Raw genomic sequence first — 24,656 nt, forward strand, 5'->3', positions numbered from 1 at the left:
ACAAAGTCTTAGTATGATAAAACTGAAGATTCCTTTTGCGCCGACAACCCATCAAGAAACTTTTCATATAAAAGCTTGGAAGATAGAAGATCAAGAATGCTGAAAGGCTTCATTGTTGGATATATACTTTGGAACACTAACATCTTTTCAATTCAGGTTTGAAATTGCATCGAGATTATGACACATGCATGTAAATACATCTGCATCTTGCGCGTTGGAGGGTCGGTGCAGAGTGTGCGAGAGAGAACTGAAAATGCCGAATAATTGTGTATTTTTTAAAAATTCTCTCCTGTTGTCTTTTAAGTCGTTATTTTACACAGATCAACAAAATTGCATCTACAATCCCACTCCATTATTAATACTAGATGTTTGGAAGATAAAAATGGAGTCCGTCACTCTCCTTAAACTTCGTGGTATTTCGGCCCCGGTAGTCAGGGTAGTCATAAAATTGAAAATATAAAAACCCTATGAATATCACTCGCTATATATATGTTTACAAAGTAAATGCTCATTCCTTAATCAATACTACAGCATAAAAAATTACACTAAATTCATCTCATATAAACATCGCCATTTTTTATTCGAATTTCAATGTATTGTTTGCCATAGTTCCGACTATTATTCAGGATGCGTAGGGACGTCCTGTCCATCAATTCTTGGTTGCCATAGACACACAAACGTCTGTCGTTGCGGCAAGTCCGCTCAATCACAAGAAATTCAAACTAAGGTTCCGCTTGTGGAGCGATTCCACAATAGCGACGCGCTTCGATGATTTCGCATGACGTCGTGTAGAACATAAATCCGGACACCATCTCTGATTTATCTCTCTGTCGGAATGTTTTTGAAGTTTTGTATTACAGATTGCTTTCGGGTGCACCAGCATATACATTGGGAAGCCTACTGTGCCTTGTGGGAACACTTAGGTTGTCATTGGTTCGTGATCCGTCCTTAGTCTCTATGTTTCTGTGGTTGTCCATGTTGTTCATAGATTTATTTTCCAACGAGAGGGGTCTGGAAAACACTTGGGTGGCGCCTATCGCTGGCATGTCCATCTGATCTCGGACACTGGTCAGTGACTAAAAAGAAGAAGAAATCCCTTTAACAGCAGTAAAAAATATCTTTCGGTACTTCATGGTACGCCTGCAAACCCTTTATTTTCCACGTAAAGCCGTCTCTGCGCAAGGGACGTTTTTCAGGGGTGTAATGAAACGTCTCTCGTTTCCTCACAACAGGGCGAAAGAGTTACGTTTAAGGTCATGTTCGAGAGAATAATGATAATAATGACTGATTAGAATATGTTAAATAATGACTTCATTAAAATATTAAGCTTATTTACCTGAGGAGACCATAAATCAAATCACATGGAATTAAGCCAAATTGAATCAAGTGTTGATTTTTGCGTGAAATTGGAAAACCAGAGTACTCCGAGTAAAGTAAAGAACCCACTTATTTGTTCCGGAACCAAACACGGGCTACATTCCTGGAAGCCTTGTGTACGTCTATTACTATGAAAAGACACTTTTTTGGCTTCAGTAAACCAGTATGGCTGCGTTCACAGTGCTAAACAACGCTCGCATACCCTGCTAACTACTTTTCCTGAACAAGTCGGTCTTGAACTTACCCCAGACCGTTCAACCTCCTTCCTTAATTTGCTGCACCTTCTCTCAATCAGCAGAAACACAATGGATACCACAATCCCTCCAGCCAATACAATAAACACTCCAGCCATGTGATCCAACGAGATTCGATTGGTGGTAGGGCCGGCGGGATTCTTGGGATCAGGACAGACACTACGGTGTGTCCACCATTTCTCACGGAGTTTTTTCACCTCGCCTTTCTCCCGGAGCTATTAAACAAAAGGACAGAGCGATAGTCTCAGTATCAAGTACAAGCAATTCGTTTGTATAGGTACAAGAGCGCACACGAGAACGAACATTTATTTCACATTTAATTTGAGAGTTCTTTTGTGTCCTTTGACCGCAGAGTAAATCCGTCGTAAGACTGCACACACAGAATAGATTTCATAGCCAAAACAATAACTCGACAAACTTTATTTGAGTCACATATTCATATACTTTAAGGTGTGCTCTGTTTAAACAAATTCGAAATATGACCATATTCAAAGTTGTGTTGACTCAAGACGTGAACGCCGGCGATATTAAATTTCACACTCTCATCTTTGACAATTCACGCATCATTTGCTTCTTGGACCATTTGCTTCCTACACAACTAATACACATTCTACATTCGACACCAGCCGATGAAAATCCAAAGTGCTGACAACATGCTTTATAATACTTGAGTTTCCTTACAGCAAATTGAAATAAAAAGAGACCGGCCAAGGCAGCCGATGATGAACGTCGGGGGTCGGGAGTAATATACCATGTGAGGGTTCTGCCACCGGCGGATCATGCAGATTGACTGGGTTGATCCGTATCCCTAGCCCTAGCCCTAGCCCTAAACCAATAACCCTCAACCCTAACCCAATCCTTCTTCACAAATGATTCCGTGCACGCATAAAAGAAGACCGGGACCGTGATTGGATAATTTGTAAAGGACCGTAACGATTGATTGCACGTATACAAAGAGTCGCAAAACGAGATTGGAAACCATTGCCGTGACCACACCAAAGGTTTCAATGAATCAAAACAGCAATCATACAAAGATAAATTTGACACCGAAGAAACTTTCGTTCATTTCGATGCAAGTGCTAGAGATGATAAAATAACCGGTGGCAAGACATACAAGTAAGTTAAACGGTGGTCCGCGATAATGGATCTACATGACATTTACCTTCAGAATTGCCACAGAAAAAGGGTTCGTTAGTTCGGAACGTCTCTGTAGTCCGATACCGTAACTTTTTGCCTCCAGCAAGTTTTTTATCATCATCGTGTTGCAGGGGCTTTTTTGATTGTAGTATTCAAGGTAAGGCTCGTCAGTTAAGTAGGCAAAGCCACCCTCCCTCACTTTAGCCACACCATCCTTTGTCGAATTTACAAACGTGTTCTCTCTCTTCATGGTGTTATACATCTTTTGATATATCTCAACATCTGAACTCTTGAAGAACGTCGAAAGGGATCCGCCATTAAGGACACCATAGTTTATCTTGTTCTGGTTGGCTAGATCTTCTAATGAATTTATACTGCTTTTGGTGTTTTTGGCTGGAAATTAAATTATTGGATAAATATCAGTTAATTTGTCTATAATTCTCTCCCGTTTAAATTGTAGGGCTTTCTGTTGATTCTGTCGCGTCCATCCCAATCGTCCTGGTCGTTGTGGCATTCCAACTGGGCTCGCCACTCCAATCTAAAGCCTATTGTACCTGGTACCTCTCTATTGTACCTGGAAGGAATTTGATTTTCCGGATTAATGTACATGCAGTCCTGGGAAAGACCAGTAAGTGACTGCCTTTCGTCAATTTGGGTGCAAGTCGTCTTCAGAATCAAAAGGCGACTTCCGCATAGATTGTTGAACGTCATTCACGCCCGAAAAAAGTCCTTATCAGGAGCACACCCACCCGGACGATCAAACATCACTGAGGTCTGCCTTCCCCGAGTTAAAACAATTTTTTAGTTCACTATAGAGTGTTTTTTACGAAACATCACGGCAGCCATGTTGGTGTTCCTAAACTATAGCACGGCGGCCATGTTGGTGTACCCAACTAATCCTCTGGGAATTGAGCTCTATTATCATACAAACGTTTTCTTTTGTTTCCGTGGAAAACAAGGTTCCTGATTACGTGAGAGAAATCGCTCTATTGTCATTGCAATAGTAAGTGTTATTCGGCCAGGATTATTAAACTTACAGCAACTATTTCTAAATCCCAACCAAAATAGAAAAGATGAAAACCTTATTCCCATATCGTTAACATCAAGATCATTACAACTAATAGTTCTGTTTACCCGTAAAATATGCAGCCAAATTTGCAGTGTAGGTTGAAATCAAAATCATTGTGAAAAACCAGAAAGCTCCAGCGAGAATTCTGCCAGATGCACACTTCGGCGTGTTATCAGCGCCTTGCTGGAGAATGGAGCCAGCTGCGAACCAGAGGCTGTTGAATAAGTTGAGTTCATCGCCATCACCTTCACCGGAAGTGGCTGCTGTCGCTCGGTAGCCATTGGGACTAAAATAGTCCAAGCAGTAAATAACTAGAGTGACACCTAACACCTGTCGACAAAGGAACAAAAATAGATATCGGAAAAACAAAGCTAAGGTATGACAGTTCAAAAATTTGACGATAGAGGGAACGCTGTCCAAATTTTGAAGATCTCGTCATAAATTCTTTAACCCTTGTTTAATAGCTTTCGTACTAACTATGCGGTGTCCCGCGTAGACTTAAGATGATGGAGTCTACTTGGATTAACTAACAGGTTCCTGTTTATGAAATGCCCCCCTTCTCTTGCAGCCGTATTAAATGTAGATCACTTGACTCTTCTTAGCGTTTTCTAACAAAGTCTGCAGAATTTTGACGCTCTGGGACCCTTGTATAAAAACACAAAAAGATAGGTCTGAAACGAATTAAAGTTAGTCGCCATTTGACAATCATGACCTACTGAAATTCTGTTTTCCCAAGATAAAACTAGAGCTGTTTTGAAGCCGGGCAAACTTACCACAGCTATGGTAGAAAGCCAAACCATTATTTCAAATGGCAACAAGAATGCAAACAGGTTTAATTCTTCTTCAGTAGGCTTTTGCATCAACAAACTAATCTTGAAATCCATGAAGGGCTTACTAAAATCCACCTTCAGTTCTCTGGTCGCAGTGATGGTGATTGCCCCTATGGCCACATGAGCTCTCTAAAGAAGATAAGGCACTCTGTTATTGATATGTTTTTATCAAGGAAGTGATGTTGAAAAGCCATAGCGACTGAATCAGTGCTAATTGATTACATTGGGAACATTAGTGGGAACATATATAGCGCTGAAAACACTGTATGTAAACCATTCTGTTTTCCGTTTTCTTAGGTTAAGCAGTTTTGGTTCTTTTGTAACATACACTATGTTAGATTAATAAAGTTTATTTCCGTGGAACACTACCTTAATTGAATACTTCTAAATCAGAATCCACTATACTAAGAGTTAAACTAGATAGCTATACCACAGAGGACAGACCACAACACAGGGAACTCCATGCCATACTCTTCACAAATAGAGTGTGGTTTTTTTCATGTTCCACAGGGTTATGAACATTGAAGGGTTGTGAGACGGAACCTACGGTTTATCGTCGTCGAAAAGAATAGAGAGTTTATGGTTTCTCTTCAGTTATTTAATGGCCTTGAGTGTTGGTCTGACCGGAGTTTTGATCCTGCGACCTCACGCACAATAGTGTGAATCTCAGCTAATTGAGCCAACCACATCACGTTTCTCGAAGTGAAAATTTCAGTTTAAAATATCAATGAGCTGGGAAACACTCGTTTTAGGAAAGTTACTTCCAAACCGAGGTAGCTACAAACTATATGACTGATTGTTTACCTGGTCGCCGTGGACGTTGTTCCCAAAAATATGTTTCAGCATTTTACCAAAAGAAAGAAAGAATTGAATGATTATCACTTTGACGTATGAATGGCCTTGGTATATTTAGGTGATACCGGACTCACAAGAAAACAGAAAAAGATGATTTCAAAATAATGTAGAAAATTCATGTTCAAACCTTGTTGACGAGATCAGTTATCAAACTATTCATTTTCCCTTCATTGGAAATCTTAAGCTCGTATTCGAAGCCAGTAAGTTCCTTTATTTTCTCCAGCAGATCGATACTAAATCCTTCATATCCATGACCACGTACATTTCCCGTTTGGTTTTCTTTTTTCTGACAAAATGGTGAGTCCTGAAATGACCCCATCGCAAGAGAAATTCAGGAGCAAATAAAGTATAGTAACTAAGTCATCAGTGACAGCATAAGTGGATGGATTAAGAGGAACAAATTAGACTTGTTCTTTAGCATGGATACATGTGACTCTTGAGTCCCAAAGGCTGTATTTAAAAATGCCTGTGCTGTGCGTCTTGCACATATTTAAACTATAAGTTTTGTGGCTCCAACCGATCGGCTCCTCAGTATCGCTCCGTCATACGTAGGTGTGTTTCGACAACGAAACTGAAATGCCATGATCCTATTCGAATTGGCGGAGATGACGGTGGGGTTGACATTCCTACAAATCGTGGCGTGTAAAGAGCCCCTGAAATAAAAGTCTTGTTCTGAAATCAAAACTACCACGGCCGTTTCGTAGTTTATAGCTGTAGTTCGTACATGCAAGGAAAAAAAGAGGTTGTCTTGGTTGTTGCTTCGTTGTTTAAAGCACTGGGAAATTTTACAGAATACTGAAGAGGTTTGAAAGACACTGGCCAACGACTCCTGCTTTTCGTTCGCTAAAATGCTTATTAGATGTCTTTGCATGACCTCACTGCACCCATGTTAGAGGGGGATGCCGGAGCTCGGAATTCTTGTGGGGATTGCACTCTATGTTTACGTCCTTTTTGTGTGTAAACCAACAATGCTTGTGGTTCCTTGAGTTTAACACGTTTATTAATAATAACTTAGTACTTGGGTTTTCTCTCAAGAACTCAGTTAAGACTCCATCACTCGATCAGGGTAGTTATTAACATTATTTGAGCAGTAACGAATGGAAAGCCTGCAAAATTCAGGCTTGATCAGGGTTAAACACATGACTTGTGTAACACCGGCACAGTGGTTTACCAGTTGAGGGATCAAGCTATCTGGGCGCTAGTGATAATTGAGTTGCTTTGAAATAAGATGTAGATGATGTGGAGTGACGAGAATGACATGATATACAACGCACTTAGATTTGATTTGGATCCTCCCTCGTGTTATTCTACTTACCTCTATAGTAACGACCTTTATCTTGCGTCCTTTCAATTGTAGCGTTTTGTCTTTTTTCGTCTTTATTAGGCATTGTAACTCTTGCCAAAATTCTCCAGTCCAGTCAATAGCCCCGAGACTGTTCAACTGAACCGCTTTGTTTACATTGTCTCCTGACGTTGCATCCCAATGACCAACCTTGAAAAGGTCGAAAATTCATTTTGGCACAAAATATAGCGGATTATTGCCTCTTTAGCATAAGGCTAAAGTGCATTCTGTACTGAGCTATCTCTGAAAATTTATGAACCCTGTATTCCAAAAAATGTCTGAGCAATGATGCCTTGAAAATTTGAGATTTTACAAAGAATATATTGGGATCATTGGCGCCTTTGCCACCCCAGAATTTACTAGTTGTTGATGGCTAATAACTCTCTCATTATCAGAGACTTTAAATTGGAGATTGACAAGTTCTTTTGAAGTGAATATCATGAGGATGCCTTCTGAGAGCAAACTCGTATGTTTCAACGAAACAAAATGTAAACAATTGCGTCTCATCAATATTCCCTTTTGTAAAATAATTAGGATAGTAAGCGCACTCTCATTGGTCAATAGCTGTGTTTAGATGGAAGCTTGTAAAAACGGCTGTGACATCACAAATTTTGATTGGTTATGTATTGTCAGACGCGCGTTTTGGTTGGCTGACAGGAAATATGAGCGTGTATCAAGAAAATCTCTTTCAATCAAGAGGCAACTAAAAAAAAATCGGCATTTTCCTTCATTTGTCGAATTATTTTTGAGAAATATTTTATAAAAGCAATAGAGGACTGCTTCTCGGGTTTGCAAAACTGTCTCGAATTCTCCCAACTCCCCTTGTGTTTAGATGAAGCTATGTAAACACGGAAAAAGTCTTCTATTGCTTAAATAGAACGAGCTAAGGGACATACGCTGAAAAAGCTCCCTTTACCAGTGAGGTTTCTCGAAAGTTAAACAGACTAGGACCTGATTTACCGAACGAATTTAATGCAGATAAGTTCAATTCAAATTGCGCAAGCATAAGAGCGCTTCTTTCACAGTGAAAACGAGGTTGACGTAAGCATAAGCACAGGCGCGAGGATCAAATTTTTCCTTTTGAATTCCTTGTGCTTGCGCATATGCTTGCGTTCGCTTGCCGCGTTGTGTGAAAACGAAACAGCATAAGCATAAAGAAACTTCCTACGTCTGGCCAATAAGAGCGCTCGTTCCAGATTCCCCGCGGCTGAGCATTTGCACAAATTGGCGCCTGGAGGCAGTGGTTGATTTTGATGCTAATGTCGACGTTCGTTTTCATTTGGCATAAGCTAATTATGCTTGCGCTCGACCTTGCGCTTGTGATTGCGTTGCTAGTGAAAATCAGGCTTTACTCTTTGCTGAGAATATTTATGTTGTCTGCTTTCATTGGCCTGAACTGGAATATCTCTGTAGTTGGTTGCACGGCCTGCAAATCATTTAAGTGCCCGTTGAAGAGGAAGCTTGTTCCCATATTCAGAGACAAAAAAATGTGAGGCTAGAAAAAGTGTTGTATTTAAATTCATAACAAGGCAGACGTATCCAGATAGATAAAAGGACGACGATACTCGACCCACACACTTGCCAGGTCTAAAATTCTCTCTTGCCGCTAGCAAAAGGAATTTGTACCTGCACTGTAATGTTTTGCATACAGGTTAATAAATACATCTTACTGACCACCTGGACCACCTCTAAGGGGGCTATAAATGTGACTGGAATAAGCAAGCAGCTGTAGCTTTCAATAAGGTCTTAGAAAACGGGGTTAGAAAAATATCTCTTCTATCTTGTTGGACATCAAATCACAGCACAGTCGAGTCCAGCCGTCGAATGCGGCCCGCTTAGCTGGCCAATCATGCATGGTGAACGCAATTTCAGAGAGATAAAACTTACGTTTTTTAAAACGTGCTTCGTATTTTCGTTTTCGTCCTCTTCCACTTGGATGTTTACAATGTCCAATCTCTCCACCTTTCTGCTTTTAGTGTTGTTATCAAAGCTCACCAGTCCAGTAAGTCCATTAAGCTTCACCTGATAAAAAAAGGCACCTTTTTGTGGGAATTATTGTTTTCTTATCAATCTTGAACTTAAGTGCCTTTCGATTGAAAGGGATGGGGTTCTTGTTGTGAGTATGTTTCGTTTTTCTTGGAAAAGATACTTGATTTTCTAATTAATACAATACAATGATTTTCTCCCCCTAAATCAATCAGCAAGTGCTTTATAATTCGTGTATTAGTCATTTGTTTTAATTTACCTTTTCGTTTGTTCTAATTAAGTCGTTAAACTTTGGAATCCTATCGGTCCATACAGTACGGTCTTTTATAGCCTCTCAACCAAATCATTATCTACATCTAATGATGTTTTTGTCAATCTAATTTGGCGAAAACTAATAAACAAATGTATGATGGACATTTTGGTTACTGACTAGCGGGAAACTCAGCAGTGAGTTATTTCCCTTTTTGAACATAAATTGTCACTGAATTAATGGTGAAAAAGGAAATTTCTTGCCTTCTGGTGCGAACTGCCATAATTTCTTTTTCACTCGAAATCAAGTTAAATTTTGTACATTTAAGCACATGAAAATAATATTACTTCATTTTTATTTTAATGAAAGCAACCACCGACAGCGATTCTGACATTTTTTCCCCTTTAAAGTTCGTACTTAAAAGAAAATTGACATAAACACAGAAGAACGACAAGAAATCATTTTCCTTCAGATTGACGTTGGACGGGTCCGTCATAAATCGAATTGCATTGACGGATTCGTAGAGTGGAGGGAGTTTCCTTCCGTCAAGAGACAAATAATTAAGGATAATAATGATAATGATAGTACTAGTAATAATAATAATATTATTGAGAAGAAAGAAGAAGAAGAAGAAGAAGAGAATATAATATTAATAATAACAAAAATATTTCTCCTAACACTAATCATGAGAATCATTGTGTTTAGTCCAAAGGTTATTGATTTTTCTATAAGCGTTCAAGCACGCGGGAAAATGCTCTTTGGGAAGGACAAAGAACCATAAACTCATCCAATGCCGTCGAGTACGGGAATCGCACCTGGACCAGCCCTGCCCACTATAAAAACTATTCAGTTTAAATTCTTCACTAATAATCATATATTTTACCCTGTTAAGATTTTTCAGCATTTCTTTGCCACTCGCCAGACTACTTTTTCCTGTTTGGAAGCAAGGGCCGTTCTTGATGATCTTGTTCACGTCCTGTTTCAAAGCTTCCACAACAGCGTACAAAGTATCGTTGACCAGCGCGTAAATGATCTTTACAAAAACAATCGTTGGACGGTAAAGAGTAACATGACTTAATTTAAAAACTCATGCAATGAACTTTAATGAATTGTCAATTGATTCAGTAAACTCAAAAGAGACCCTGTCGAGCAGAACAGAGAAGTAACCAAGAGAAGCTGGGACTATCTCTTGTTGAGCGCTACTCTAAGTGCAAGAACAGAGAAAAGAGTACGTGTTTCTTGAAACGTTGACCATGTCGCACTTTTAATTTCGACAGAAATAGGGATCTTACGATAGGATGACGACGACGGCTGCGAAAACGCCACAAAACAATTGACTTAATGAAGAAAAACAAAGGCTCTGCCCGCCCAGCACCTACGTTTTGCATTTTGGTACATTTCTTTGCCGTTCTCGTCCTAACAATGGACGTGAATTGACTAACTTTAAGGAATTGTGTACAGGAAGTGGGGAAGCTGACGAAATATTTTTAATTTTCTTCCCTAACAACCACACCGTTCATGCCAATTTTAAGGCCGCAATGTTGATAAACACTTTCCATTCCGAACGACTTGGAGTTATCACGAAATTATTACAATAGCGGGAAATAATATTTGTAGACAACGTTCTCGTTGGCGTCGTTGTCATCCTTGCGTAAGGTCCTTAGAGCGGTTTTCAATTGAGTGTCGAAAGTAATTAGCGAATTACTTTGGTTTTGCATTACTTCACTTAGTGATTGGTTCAAAGTTCTCGTGCCACTTTTTCAACCAATCAGAAGTGAAACCAAAATCAATCGTGGCTCGCGTGTGCACATTTTCCCGCGCTTTGTGTCGGCTACGTGTAATTACTTCGAGTTTGATTCGTTTACTGGGTTGTCTCTGTCCTTTTTGATTGGCCAAAGTAATTACTTTGGTTTTGGTTTTACAACACTCATTTGCAAACCAATCTAATATCTATTAGAGTGTAACTTAAGGACGGTGCCTACTATTTTAAAGGTATTTTTGCGCGGTTTACTGAATATGCGGGAAAAGCAGATCTTAACAAGTGTTATGTTATTAAAATCCGAAAAGAAAGTTGGGCGTAACCAATCATTTTTCGAAGATAATTAATCAACAATATTTGCAACAAGCTTTAACATACAAGGCAATGTATGGCGTTCTTTTCCAAATTGAAGCTTAAAAATCTCTGAAAAATGCATGGTTACCCCCAGTTTTCTTTTTGGATGCCAAGAGCACTTGCTAAGCTCTGCTTTCTCCGCATAGTTTTAAACTGCGCAATAATATCCCTGTATCAATAAGCACGATACAAAGGAATGTTTGCGCAATAACAATAGTAGGCACCGTCCTTAAAGTACCATATACATTCACAGGTAATTTTTCTCAGCGTTGGCCCTAGAGTGGGTCAACACAAGGCCAGACAAAACCTCTGACCAGATGGGCAATTGTCCCCACGAGTGAGCCACAAGGTATCCTTTCATACACCTTGAGCTTTTTATACTTAGTAACCAAGAAAACTGTGCATTTGTGATGGAGAAAGCGAGACTGGTTCCCTTGCGTGAAATTTCAATACAAAGATTGGAACTGACGGCTGCTGTGATTTCCGTGAATCTTTCAAAGATAGTTAAAGAAGAGCTGGACATGAAATTCACCAAGTCTACTATTGGACCTATTCAACGTCAGTTCTGAAGTGTATCAATAACGAATCGAAGAGATTCCATACGTTTGAATCTAATCCACAGTTGGAGCAAGGCCTCCTGAGAGTTTGTGGTCGGCTGGCAAATGCCCCAATTGCTTATGAAAGGAAGCTCCCTATTGTCCTCCCCAACAGGCAACATGTGACAGATCTCGTAATCACACAGTGTCACAACAGCTAAGGCATAAGGGCCAGGAGTTTGTTTTGTCGCCTTTGAGAGAGACGTTCTGGATAATTAAAGGAAGGTCAGCAGTAAGACGCGTGCTGAGGAAATGTTTGAAGTGTCAACGGAGAGATGCTGGTCCTGGGACGCAGTTTATGGCAAGTTTACCTAAGGATAGACTTACTCCTGGGAGACCTCCGTTTACGTTTGTCGGTGTTGATTATTCTGGACTACTTGTTGTGAAGCAGGGCATATCCCAGGTGAAAAGGTATGGATGTATCTTCACTTTTTTGACCGTCGCGAGCCACACACATTGAAATTGCTCATTCCCTGGACTCCAAGGTGCTCTCCGGAGTTTTATCAGCATACGTGGTTGTCCAGAGCAAATAAGAAGTGACCGAGGCACAAATTTCACAGGTGCTGATAAAGAGCTGAGAACAGCCATAGAAGGGTGGAATCAACAGAAAATAAAAAGATTCTGTGGACAGAAAGAAACAGAATGGGTCTTCAATTCTCCCTCTTCCCTCAATATGGGTGGCATATGGGAACGGATGATACGATCGGCCTGGTGAATTTTGAGAGCTATGGCAAAAGAACAGATAGTTTCAGATGACCTCTATCCCGTAAAAGTGACAGCCCACAACTACTTCATTTGAGGCCCTGTCCAAGTTTACCTCCAGCAAACGAGACAACAATTGTAGACGTGCCTGGCGACAGGCGCATTATCTGGCCAACCTGTTTTGGAGTAGGTGGACCCGTGAATATTTCCTTACCGTCCAAGAGAGAAAAAAACGGACACAGAAGAGAAGAAACTTTCAAGTTGGTGACCCGGTGTTTTTGATAGACGATTCCTTCCCAAGAGGGAAGTGTTGGAGGTCTTCGTGAGCCGTGACGGTTATGTGCACATTTAAAGTGATAACCAGTTCCACTGTAGCAACGCGTGCCAGGCGACAAAGGAGGAAGTAACAAAGTGACAAAGTTGTGTTGGTTAGAGATGGAAAATGATTCAGGAATTTAGTTTGACTCTGTCATAGGAACATATTTCATTCACCCTTCACATGCAACCAGGAAAATTAACTTCAGGCAGTTGTTCATGAACAGTTACTTGTATGAGTTGTGTTGTTACTACGGTAGCCTGAGTAGCCCTTACTCGCAGGCGGAGACTGAATTGCTGAGGGCGCAGCGCAACGAGGTCGGACCGAAGGAGCCAACACGATCTCTTTCTCACATGAAGGATTATCCTTCATTGTCAGCTCGCCTTAAATGACGTATTATCCTCCATTTTGATAACTCTGTCCTAGGACTTATGGTAGCAAATAAAAAGAAAATGGGTAAAAGCAGTTCCTGGACAAGATTTGAACTCGGAGCGCTAACTTTGAAGGAACTGTTTATATCCACTTAACCACTAAAGATCAAATGATTAGAAAATGTGCCCATTATTCACCATTGAAGGAGCTGTGCAGCCAGCTAGGTGCTCAGTCCCTGAACAGGGCACCACAGCCAGTTGGAATAGGCTGGGAGTCGATTTTACTGAGGGAGGAAAACCAGAGAAACCGGAGAAAAAAACCCTCGGAGTAAGATTGAGGTGGACAGAAACTCAGCCCACATACGACATCAGGATGCGATCCCGGGTTCGCAGTGGTGGGAGGCACGAGCGTCATCCTTAAATGAGTGCTGTTGGACCCTCATTTCATTTTATTTCGTTTTTTTCCTTTTCTTGTTAATTTCATTTCATTTTAGTTTGGGTCTCGTGGGTTCCTCTGGGATTTGCACGTGGTCCGCTCGCTGCGTTTTTGTTTTTTGTCTTCGTAATGTGCAGCGACACCCTTTACATATCCAATATATTGTCTGTGTATGGAACTAACAAATAAGTTGTCGAAAGCTTCTTAGGTGAGGTGATCACTGAATGTCATTGTTATTATCAAAGGCCACTTTAAAATAATTAATACTGATGCCAGCTACCCAAGAGTATAAGGACCGTGTTGACGTTCGTTTTGCTCATGTTCTCCGTGTCGTCACTTTGCAACTCTGAAAATGACAAGGAATGGTCCAAGGCGCGCCGATCGTGCGAGACGCGTTTTTAGCTTCTCTATTGTAACGTTAAGGTTGACGCCGTCGTCCCATTGGAGACCTCAGGCGATGAAAATGTTAACTACGTCACAAAACAAATGGTTGAGTGGACAAAACTCATGGCTCTGCAAGCCGCGGACGTGTGTTTCACGCTTTGAAACACATGTGGAATAACCAGACTTGAGGTCAAGGAAACTGAGGAAGTGACCAAACAACGATAGTTTTTCACCTTTCTCTCTCACGCTGTTGATGCCAATTTAACTCCAAGACAATTAGAACACATACATCCGAAAAAAAATTCAAAAGTCGGAAAATCAGCTGAGTAATAAGGAATCATATTTTCGATTACGAGATCTAGTTCCCGGTCCCTATTAGCAAGCTAGACCTGGTTGTCCAAAACGAGGAGGCAGTGTGGCCTTGTGATTGGGACGCTTGCCTTGAGCTCTGGAGCTCCCGGATTCAAGACCCATTCTGACCACTCGTTGAATTTACAAATAGGCAGCTTGTTCGCCTCCGGCCAGTTGGGATTCGTTGACTGTGTTTCATTGGCCCTGAAAGGCCCCTATGGGAAATGGTCAATTAAGTATGTATGTATGTATGTATGTATGTATGTATGTATGTATGTATGTATGTATGTATGTATGTATGTATGTGTGTATGTATGTATGTATGTATGTATGTATGTATGTATGTATGTAGGAGCAAGGATGGCACAGTCGGTTAGTGCGCGGCCTTGGTGCAAGAGGTCCTGAGTTCGATTCCCGGATCTCGCATCCTTGTTTCGACTCCTTTCCTTTCCGTGTAGCTAAGTAGCTTTAAATACCCGTAAAACGGAGCACTGATGGAGAGGGGGGAGTAAAATGAGCGCACCGTCGACCTCAGGTTTGTCAGTTGAATTACTGTTACGAGTTATCGACGTTAAATAAGGTCTAACCCTATGTATGTATGTATGTATGTATGTATGTATGTATGTATGTATAGTAAGCATCCCATCCGGTGCCCAGCCTGTCACGACTAAGAAAGGCAGACTACGAAGTTGGGCGGAGAAGATTACCTCTGAGGGTTTCTTCCTGTCTTGTCTCGACTTAAATTTCTTTACCATTTCAGGATGAGTAAGCTTCACTTGTAGACCTACGAGCCCTTTGAAGTATTTCTTTGATATATTTCCTTTTAAATCCTACAAAGAGATGGCAAAAACAAAACAAACATTAAAAACCGGTTTGGTTGTGGTAATAAGGATAGAAAGACTGAACTATGGCAATCATTACTTTCCACTAGAAAAAACCAAAGGTCCAAAAGAGCCTCAGGTGGCCGAATTGAGGGGTGACGGTTAGCGTTAGGCCTAAGCTAACCTTAGGGTTAGGGTTATTCTGCATATATTACATCCTGCATAATTATGCCATTCTGTAGGTTATGCTTCATGCCATTTCGCAAACTCATTCCGCCTTTTGCCCTCAACGCATTAATTACTTTTCCTCTTAAAAGCTCCCAAAAACTTTTCGGGCCTGAAAAGCAATTCTTGAATCTGAGATCTGTCGAGAGAGGATGAGAGGCCTCTTCCAATGATATTTTTGTTCAATCTAAATTTAGCCCGTGGTCATGCCGTGGATTGATTAGTTGTAATTGATCATTGACGGCGCGACCGTGGGCACGAGACCATAATAACTTTCACAGCATGGCCCGAAGCTTAAAGGGGCAATTTCCCGGTTTTGCGCATGTCCAAGCCTTGGCGATAACAGTTGTAAATTTTACGGCTTCTTACTAAACTAGATGATATTCATTAATCACTGAGAGTATTACAGCAAATACGCTGAATTAATAAGGCAATTTACTTTTGACCTCGAATTTATTGTATGGGTCGAACATTTTATTATGCGCACGAGTTATCTATTCCCATATTCTCATGCATTAGGTTCATAACGCAAAGGAAACGGTTGCAAAAGTAATTCTGATGAGTAATTACCCTTCTATATGGCATTGTTTCCTTTTCCTGCATCAGTGCCTTCGATTGTTTCAATAACAATGGAATTAATTCGGCTGACGTTACAGCCGGTTTGCCCATGCGCAGAGATGTGAAACTCTCCCTTTTAAAATTTACTGAAAAAAAAAACAATTATGGGGCACGGGGGTGTGTTCACTCCTCGCATCCTCTCTTGGTCACCCGAAACTCGCTAGAAAAGCCTCGTGTCCTTCGTGAAACGGCCCCCTGGTTCAGATTTGTGGCCATCAAGTAGATACGAAACTGTTCTCCGAAATATCGAGAAAAGTATATACGAAAACGTTACCATATCTAATGCAAACCATCTGGACTTTTCGTTGATGGCTCCAAGAAGTACAGCCTGTAACAAAAAGGAAGTAAACCTTAATAAATCTTTTCATAAAATTGAATTTAATGTTGTTTTTAATGCTCAAAGGGTTTTCGATCTGGTTTTTGCTTGCAACAAACCGTTTGATTTGCCGTGGGTTTAGCCATCAATAGGAGTGATGGTTCAGTATTTGGGTATATTCACCTCGGATGGAGATTAAAGCAAAGTATAAATAGTCACATTCTGCACAGATTTGGGAATTAGTGCAGGTAGAGGGGATATTTCCTAAAGAAAAAGGCCGTCTCCATGAATAAAATACTTAAACCTGTTATTTCTGACGATCAACTTCGGAAAAAAATCTAACCCCCCTTTTCGATTACCAGCCTACCTCGTAACAGATTTTTAAAAGCTTACATTATTTAAAAAAAATCGTTTACCTTGTCCAAAATTGTTGCCAAATTTTCTGGTTTACAAATGACCAGGACGTAGTTTGCTCCCATTTTGGGTAAGACCTCCATCGCCTCTTGAAACTTTCCTTTCTTGTTCATTTGCAGTTCAGGAATTGCATCGACTTCAAACTTTTCTAGTTGACGAGCCAACGAATATACTTTCATGCCTATCCTAGCGTATTCATCTAAAAAGTGATCACATAGTTTGAAGCCATCAAATTTTTCAGGAATGGAAAATTTAACACGGTATGACTACGGCCTTGCCAAAGTTTTTCTGAATTTTGAAATTTTTTTACAAATTTTGTGCAATTACCCAGTAAATAATAGGGCACGAGGTTCCCAACAAGATTGACCACCCGGCCCATCCACATTGAAGACAAAGAGAAATCTAAGGGTGACAAACGATTTTCGCATGCAGCCTGGACTATGTCATGACTTTTGACACGTGCACGACTAGACAGAGTTGTCTTAGTCTGACTTACCACTGAACACGATTGGTTGTGAGGTCGTGGCGTAAGTTAGTCGCATGCGAAAGTCGAAAGCAAGAGTCTGACGTGCTAAATCTTCCTTAACGATAGTAATAGTACAAACAGCATGTGTTAATGCGCCTTTCAGAAATTATAGACCCTGGAATTCAAATTTTAACCGCTTTCTTCGCTTTTTACCTCGGTCAACTATGTTTTGCAGCGAAAGTTGAAGAGAGTCAAGAACAGAGACCGACAAATCGGATTCAAATCTACCAATTACAACGCTGGATGTGATGTACTTGTAGAAAATGCCCCAAATCTCTGAGCTCATCACCAGGACCCCACAACTTTCATTTTTCTCCTTGGTGTGAGCTTATTCGACTTTATCCGCTTTGTTATGCGCTTTACCCCATTTCAACCCAAAAACATTAACACTACCGGCAAACGGCGCCGCTTTAAAGAACGTTATTTTCATTTGTTATTCGCGAGGTATCCAGCTAAGAAAGCAACCGTAACTTACTCTCTTCATATTATCTTAGAACTGAAAGGAGACTGCTCTTTACAGGATCAAAAGTTGATACATTCCTTCGGAATGAAACAGTTTTGATGAAGGTATTAAGGGTTTCTCTGTGAACGTTGATTAGAGAGTGATTACCTTTTGCAGACACAACCATTGCATGCTATCATCTGATCACCTACCTTCGGCCACAATAGCCACTTGCTCCTTTGGGGTCCTGTCTGAGCCAATAGAGAACTCTATGACGTCAACAATGGCACGTGCGTACGTGTCGAAGGAAGGAAGCCCGGAGTATACAAATTCATGTGGTGAGTCCGACGAAATAGCTTTGAATGTCAACAAAGGGATATTTAAGACTTCGGTAAGTGCAAAGGAGTGGTGATCACCGAACGACAAATCAAAGATTACTACTGCGCAAGACATTTTTTCCAAGTTCTCTGGGGAAGAAAACAAATGATCAGCGATTAAAAATACTCTTTGATCTCCGACTAACTGCAAAAGCTAGGTATCTTTTCTAACAACTTACTTTATCCTTTTTTCGGGTTCAGTATAAATAACTAATCATAACTTTGTACAATTAGCTCGCCGACTGACCGATCCGCCGAACGGCTGGCATACAGAATAAACAGACAGAAAAAATAATTAACTCACTGCTCACTGAATAAATAAATAAACGGGTGAGTGAGTAAGTAAGAGAGTGAGTGAGTGAGTGAGTTAGTGAGTGAAATATATAGATTTAGCCAAGCCTAAAAGTGGAGCTCCCTGGTTATTTACTTTATTTATTCTTACTACCTGTAGGGATAGTAAAAATAAAAGGTTTCCAATTGTCCCCGTGTTGATGTTTCGGTTGCTGCTTTAATAATTCAATCATTTTCTTTGCTTTCTTCTAAAGAAAAATTCATTGCATAACTAGTGAATTCCACAGTAAATTTTACGCTAAAAACCGATATCGCATGAATCACGAAGCAATGAGTACGATATCGGTTCTTTGAGTGCAATTTACTTTGGAATTCACTAGTTTGCCAATGAATTTTTCTTGAACCGCATGAGTTTTAAAAGAAAACAAGCACACCCTCAGCGAGCGAATGGAAAAGGAAAAAAGCCATTTCAGAGTCAACTGTCAATAGCCAGCGAATAGGAATCACGCTAAAAGTAGAAACCATAAAAAAATTTTGTCAGTTCAGGGTCAAAGAAGAGTTTTACTGATGTACTTTATTCCACTTTATATCTAAAAATGAGATCATTCACATTTTAATGTATTTCATTGAAACACGCCAGGTTGGCTTGGAACAAGAATCGGCAAAATATGGCAATGCAAGAAAGGATGAACTTCACACAAGATCCGCTCGAACACTTAAATAATGTTTAGTTGTTTTAAACAAACTTCTGAAAACACACTTAACTGATTAGAGTGTAATGTGAAGTGCTAGTTTTCTATCCCATATGAACCATGTGAGCGTTAGCGGAAATGGGCCTACATAAGGACAGAGAAAAACTCTGACCAGGGTGGGAATTGAACCCACGAGCTTCGGGTTAGATCACCGCTGCTCTACCGACTGAGCTACAAGGTCGGCTACAAGGTCAGACGGCATCCTTCCTTGCAATTGTACATGTTCATAGCCGTGACTTTAATATTTTCAGTTTCCACGCTCTGCTCCCGTCTAACCTTGAAGCTCAGTCGGTAGAGCAGCGGTGATCTAGCCCGAAGATCGTGGGTTCAATTCCCACCCTAGTCAGAGTTTTTCTCTGTCCTTGTGTGGGCCCATTTCCATTAGTAGGGCTAACGCTCACATGGTTCATATGGGATACAAAACTAGCACTTCACATTACACTCTACTCAGTTAAGTCTGTTCAAATGTAAGTGCTACACGGCCAAGGTTTGCAAAATTGTAATCCTTCCTTGTTCTTGTACATGTTCATTGCCGTGACTTTAACATCTTCAGTTCAAACGATCTGCTCCCATCTGACCTTGTAGCTCAGTCGGTAGAGCAGCGGTGATTTAACCCAAAGGTCTTGGGTTCAATTCCCACCCTGGTCAGAGTTTTCCTAGGTCCTTATGTGGGCCATTTCCATTAGTAGGGTAACGCTCACACGGTCCATATGGGGTAGAAAACTATCACTTTACATTACACTCTAATCAGTTAAGTCTGTTCAACTATAAGTGCTACACGGCCAACGTTACAGTCTGTGCATATATGATGAGGTGTGGACGTGCGTTTGGTCTCTCCGTCTTATTCTCTCTTTTTATCCTTACTGCTCGGTCACTTGACACTAGTGAGCTATTTGATGTGATTAGCCAGCACCTGCCAACAGCGCACAGTTATGCTGATGATACCGATATCTATCTGGCTTTCAATCCAATCGATGATTCTGATCTAGGCGCCGCCATTGCAGCAATGGAAGCGTGCCTCTGTGACATCCGCAACTGGATGATCAATGATATACTCATGAGCAATGAGTCCAAGACTGAGTTTATGCTCATTGGGACGAAGGCGCAGCTACAGAAAACTAAACGCGCAACTCTAACTATTGGCGAATCCATCATCTCTCCGAGCACGGAACCCCTTAGAAACTTAGGGGCCTGGTTTGACTGCCATTTCAAACTGAACTTCAACATAACCAAAACTTGTAGGAGTGCTTTTTTTCATCTACACAATATTAGACCGTCAGAAAATATCTAAGCAAAGAATCTACCGAGAAATTAATCAACGCTTTCATCACAAGCAGATTGGACTATTGCTATTCACTTTTATTGTTGGTTTTCACTCACGTGATCAACAGCCATGATTTTCAACGAAAACAAAAGGAAGCGTTTGCATAATAATAGAGTTCAATTCCCGGAGGATTTGGTCGGGGCACCAACATGGCCGCCTTTTCTTTGTTTTGGGCCAGGCATCATGTAACCTTATCAGAGCTTCTAAGGATATGCCACAAATTGCAATACAGAGAAAAAAGCAGCTCTAAGCAAATTGAAAATAAACACTCAGCTTTAAGTTTATATCCCTCCGATGCTTGACTTGAATAACTACGTAGCCACCAGTGTGGACCACAGATATCATGATATGTCAAACTGGATTGAAACCAGCGAAAAATGCAGAAAGAAAGCATCTTCCAAACCGTTTTCCACCTGAACACGAAAAGCGTTGACTGTGAAAGAACTATAGTTGATGTAGTATCGCCGTGTAGCCGCGTCGAGCCACAGAAAGCGCGCGAAAAATGAAGTCTCGTTTATGTTTAGGTGAGTTAACCTGGGTTGAGCCTGCAATCCAATCTAAAAACAGTACCTGGTCAGCAGTCAACTTTAAAAAAAGAACAGCTGACCTCAGTGAGCTCTAAGCTTGAGCTCGCGATATGGTCACGTGATACTGATCACTGGATACCTTGTTTTGACAGGTGTCAGTCGATCAAAACATGGATGTCCGATTTGAAAGATGTATGCTGTAAACTATCATGATGCTGTTCACATTGGCATATATGGACGGGTGGACTTACGTACGTACGTACGTACGGACGGTCGATGACATCATGGCTATAAGCATCGATGGGTTACCATATTTTCTTAACAATGGTGCTCCGCGCGGGCGTCTGACTGATTGAACGAACGAACCATTAAATTAATAATTTAGGATGCATGCAAGTGTGCTTCTTTCCCTGATCCACGAGCCTAAACCACCAAAACGAGCAACGTCCTCACTTGTCCTATTTCCTGAGATTCAAAAAAATCATTAATTTCATTGGTCTCCTTACCTTTTTTTAACGCGTCCTTTGATGAGGTAGATTCGATGGAGATGACTTCAAGGCTCGGCAAGTTTCTGGGGTCACTTCGAAAGTACAATGTGTTGTTGATAAAAGTGATTCTTGATCTTAGAAATTCAGCAAGGTCTTCATCCTCTGGATGATAGATCACGCCTACAGCAATTAACCATCATGTTAGGTTTGTTATGCAAAATTATGATTACGGAAATGATTGTGATTACAATGATAATAACCATTACCACCATAGTCATCATCGTCTTTATTAAAATCATTATTAATACTTCAATAATTCAAAATAGAAATACCATGACTGCTTTTGTCTTCTTATAATAATAATGATAGTACTAATAATAATAATGATGATGATGATGATAACCATCGTTATAATTACAGGCAGTGCTCAGTTGCCAGAATTAGTGGAAACTGAAAACAAGTGCAAATATTCCGCGATATTGTACAGTTAGTTATTGTACACTTGGTTATTGTACAGTAGAGAACCGGTTTTATTTGGTTAGTTGCTTACGTTGCCCCGCACCCACAAATATGTCACACGTTTTCGGTTGTTTACAATTGATTTGCTACAAATTTAGTGCAAAAAAGCTGGATAACAAATAGCTTATTGGATGTTTTGGTGTGTAGTATCGCTAAGTATTTCTACTCGTTGTTTGTATTTTGAGTCGCCCCTAGCGGGCTCGTCAAAATACAGCCCAACTCGTAATAAAACTCAGCGATACCACACACCAAAACCTCTAATAAGATATATGTTTTTCTTCATATTTTTACTTTCGTTGGTTTGTTTATCACTGGAAGGTGAAATTTTAATTATTATTTTATGATGATGACCACGATGATCATCATTATTATTAAGACTAATATCATTACAAGACTCCAATAATTCAAATTGAAAGTTAAATAAAAAGTGGTCGATTCACGCACTGGTTTTGTTCGAATTTACTCAAGCCCGACTGATTAATTATCCAAGATGGTGATATTTCCAGCGCGAGAAAAAGGGACTGGGAATTTAAAAAAAAGAACTACAGGTAACATTTTATGACACTTTACGGACACATCGCAATAAGGAGCTTTTTTGTAACACGGTTGATGGACAAATCTTTTGCATGTGCCTAAGGCACCACGCTTTTCATAGTGCGTCTTCGTGTTTAATAAGAATTCAAGATAAAAGTTTGTTATTTAACGGTCCGCCATTACTGGCTTTCAAATCTTGACAAAAATTACTTAATTATGAAATGGTATGTGAAATGAATCATATATGAACTGCGGATATGAAATCAAGTTAAAGCTATGATCTTCGCAGTTATGAACGCAATTTTTACAATTGCGTAAAGAAGCCTGAAAAATTCAGGACTTCAACGGGGTTTGAACCCGTGACCTCGCGATTCCGGTGCGACCCTTTAACCAACTGAGCTATGAAGCCACTGACGTTGGGAGCTGGTCATTTGTGGGTTCTAATGGTCCCGTGAGGAATGATTCATTTCATATACCATTTCATACCGGAACCATTAGAACCCACAAATGACCAGCTCCCAACGTCAGTGGCTTCATAGCTCAGCTGGTTAGAGCGTCGCACCGGAATCACGAGGTCACGGGTTCAAACCCCGTTGAAGTCCTGAATTTTTCAGGCTTCTCTATGCGATTGTAAAAATTGCGTTCATAACTGCGAAGGTCATAGCTTTACTTGATTAAAAATTACTTAATCAGGCAATCGCATAAGATTGCATAGGCCACTTTTAAAAAAAACCATAATACTCTTTGTTTGCCCTCCAAACTTTTGAAGCAGCATTGTTTTTATTTTCTCTTGGGACCATTGTAAGTCCCAAGAGAAAACGGAAACAATGCTTATGCAAAATTTTGGAGACCAAACAAAGAGTATTATGGTATTTTTGAAAGTGGCCTATTGATGGTTTGCATCTGACGTCACGGCGGCCATGTTGGTGTACAGAACAAATGACGTAAAATGCCTTTTGGGAATTTGACTCTATTCTTATGCAAAACTTTTGGGGCCATTTTCTATTGCTTTGTACACCAAAATGGCCGTCTCATCACGTGGATGCAAACCATGAATTGTGTGTACATGACTGATTTAGCATGCAGTACTGATGTCTCGGTCATCCAGATTATTGAACTAGTGTCTCGCATATAGAGTGTTTTCACGCACGTGATCAGTAACCTTGTTTTTCCACCAAAACAAAGGAAAACGTTTATATGATAATAGAGTTTGGCGGAGGATTAGTTGGGTACACCAACATGGCCGCCGTTCCATTGTTTAGGTACACCAACATGGCCGCCGTGACGTCGCGTGAAAAACTCTATAGTTGGTATGCTTGATCCAATGAGTGTTTGGCGTCATTGTCTCCTCGATCCAGCTCTCCTGAGCGAGAGTAATGGCGAACGGTAAATCTGTATTTTGTACCCGAAGTAAAAACGGTGGGATGGAAATGACATTATGCTAGCCGGGTGTTGAGCAAACAAGATTTCAATATTCAAAGAATAAAAGAAATGTGAAGTTTTGATCATAATGTGATCGTAATTTAAGCCTGGTTTGCATATGATCTGCAATGGTCTGCGATCGGTCTGCGCTACGTCGCAGACATATGGAAAAAAAAAAGTCGCCGTTACCTGGGGCGATCTGTGGCACACAGTCTGGGTGATCGGGAAAGTTGAATCTACTTCTACTTTCCTGACCATTACGACGCTTCCGACTAAGACAATTTTTAATAGAAACTTGAGTCTGAGATGATCTGTGTCCTATCGGCAACACACTATTGTTCGCCTTGAAACACGTCCAATCAGACTTAAGTGCACCCCTTTTTCTCCTCGCTTTGCAGAGGATTAGTGGTACGCTTGTCTGCGATCGCTTCAGATTTAAATGGAAACATTTGCCTTCTGTGTTTACGATTGTCTGCGTCTGCGATAAGACCGACGCAGACAGCTTCCGATGGTCGCAGACCGTTGCAGATCATATGGAAACCAGGCTTTAAAGAACATGTAATTCAGCGAACACTGATAAGCACTCAGTCTTTTTCAACCTACGAAATGTGGTCACTCTTTTAAAATCTGCTCTTAAAACTTAACACTCTGTAGTGTATACTTGAAATTCTGCAGTGTACACTGGTAATAA

At 40.5% G+C, this 24,656-nt stretch overlaps 1 protein-coding gene and 1 pseudogene across 1 annotated transcript in view; both read right to left on the reverse strand.

Moving 5' to 3' along the window:
- Positions 1-24,656, reverse strand: part of LOC137975897 (ATP-dependent DNA helicase RecQ-like) — a 404,352-nt pseudogene that overhangs the window by 79,632 nt on the left and 300,064 nt on the right.
- The window catches only part of LOC137975800 (glutamate receptor 4-like), a 25,060-nt gene continuing 404 nt past the window's right edge, over positions 1-24,656 (reverse strand). Inside the window, exons 2-15 of the mRNA XM_068822992.1 lie at positions 21,509-21,670; positions 17,944-18,198; positions 16,766-16,962; positions 16,308-16,361; positions 15,077-15,199; positions 9,984-10,133; positions 8,752-8,886; positions 6,838-7,014; positions 5,650-5,826; positions 4,611-4,796; positions 3,903-4,167; positions 2,794-3,161; positions 1,622-1,846; positions 1-1,076 (exon numbers count right to left, since the gene is read on the reverse strand). Coding sequence (XP_068679093.1) covers positions 855-1,076; positions 1,622-1,846; positions 2,794-3,161; positions 3,903-4,167; positions 4,611-4,796; positions 5,650-5,826; positions 6,838-7,014; positions 8,752-8,886; positions 9,984-10,133; positions 15,077-15,199; positions 16,308-16,361; positions 16,766-16,962; positions 17,944-18,198; positions 21,509-21,670 — 2,696 coding nt within the window. The 3' untranslated portion in view covers positions 1-854. The remainder of the gene's footprint in view (positions 1,077-1,621; positions 1,847-2,793; positions 3,162-3,902; positions 4,168-4,610; positions 4,797-5,649; positions 5,827-6,837; positions 7,015-8,751; positions 8,887-9,983; positions 10,134-15,076; positions 15,200-16,307; positions 16,362-16,765; positions 16,963-17,943; positions 18,199-21,508; positions 21,671-24,656) is intronic.

This window comes from Montipora foliosa, chromosome 11, assembly GCF_036669935.1.
Source record: "Montipora foliosa isolate CH-2021 chromosome 11, ASM3666993v2, whole genome shotgun sequence".
Classification (NCBI taxonomy): domain Eukaryota; kingdom Metazoa; phylum Cnidaria; class Anthozoa; order Scleractinia; family Acroporidae; genus Montipora; species Montipora foliosa.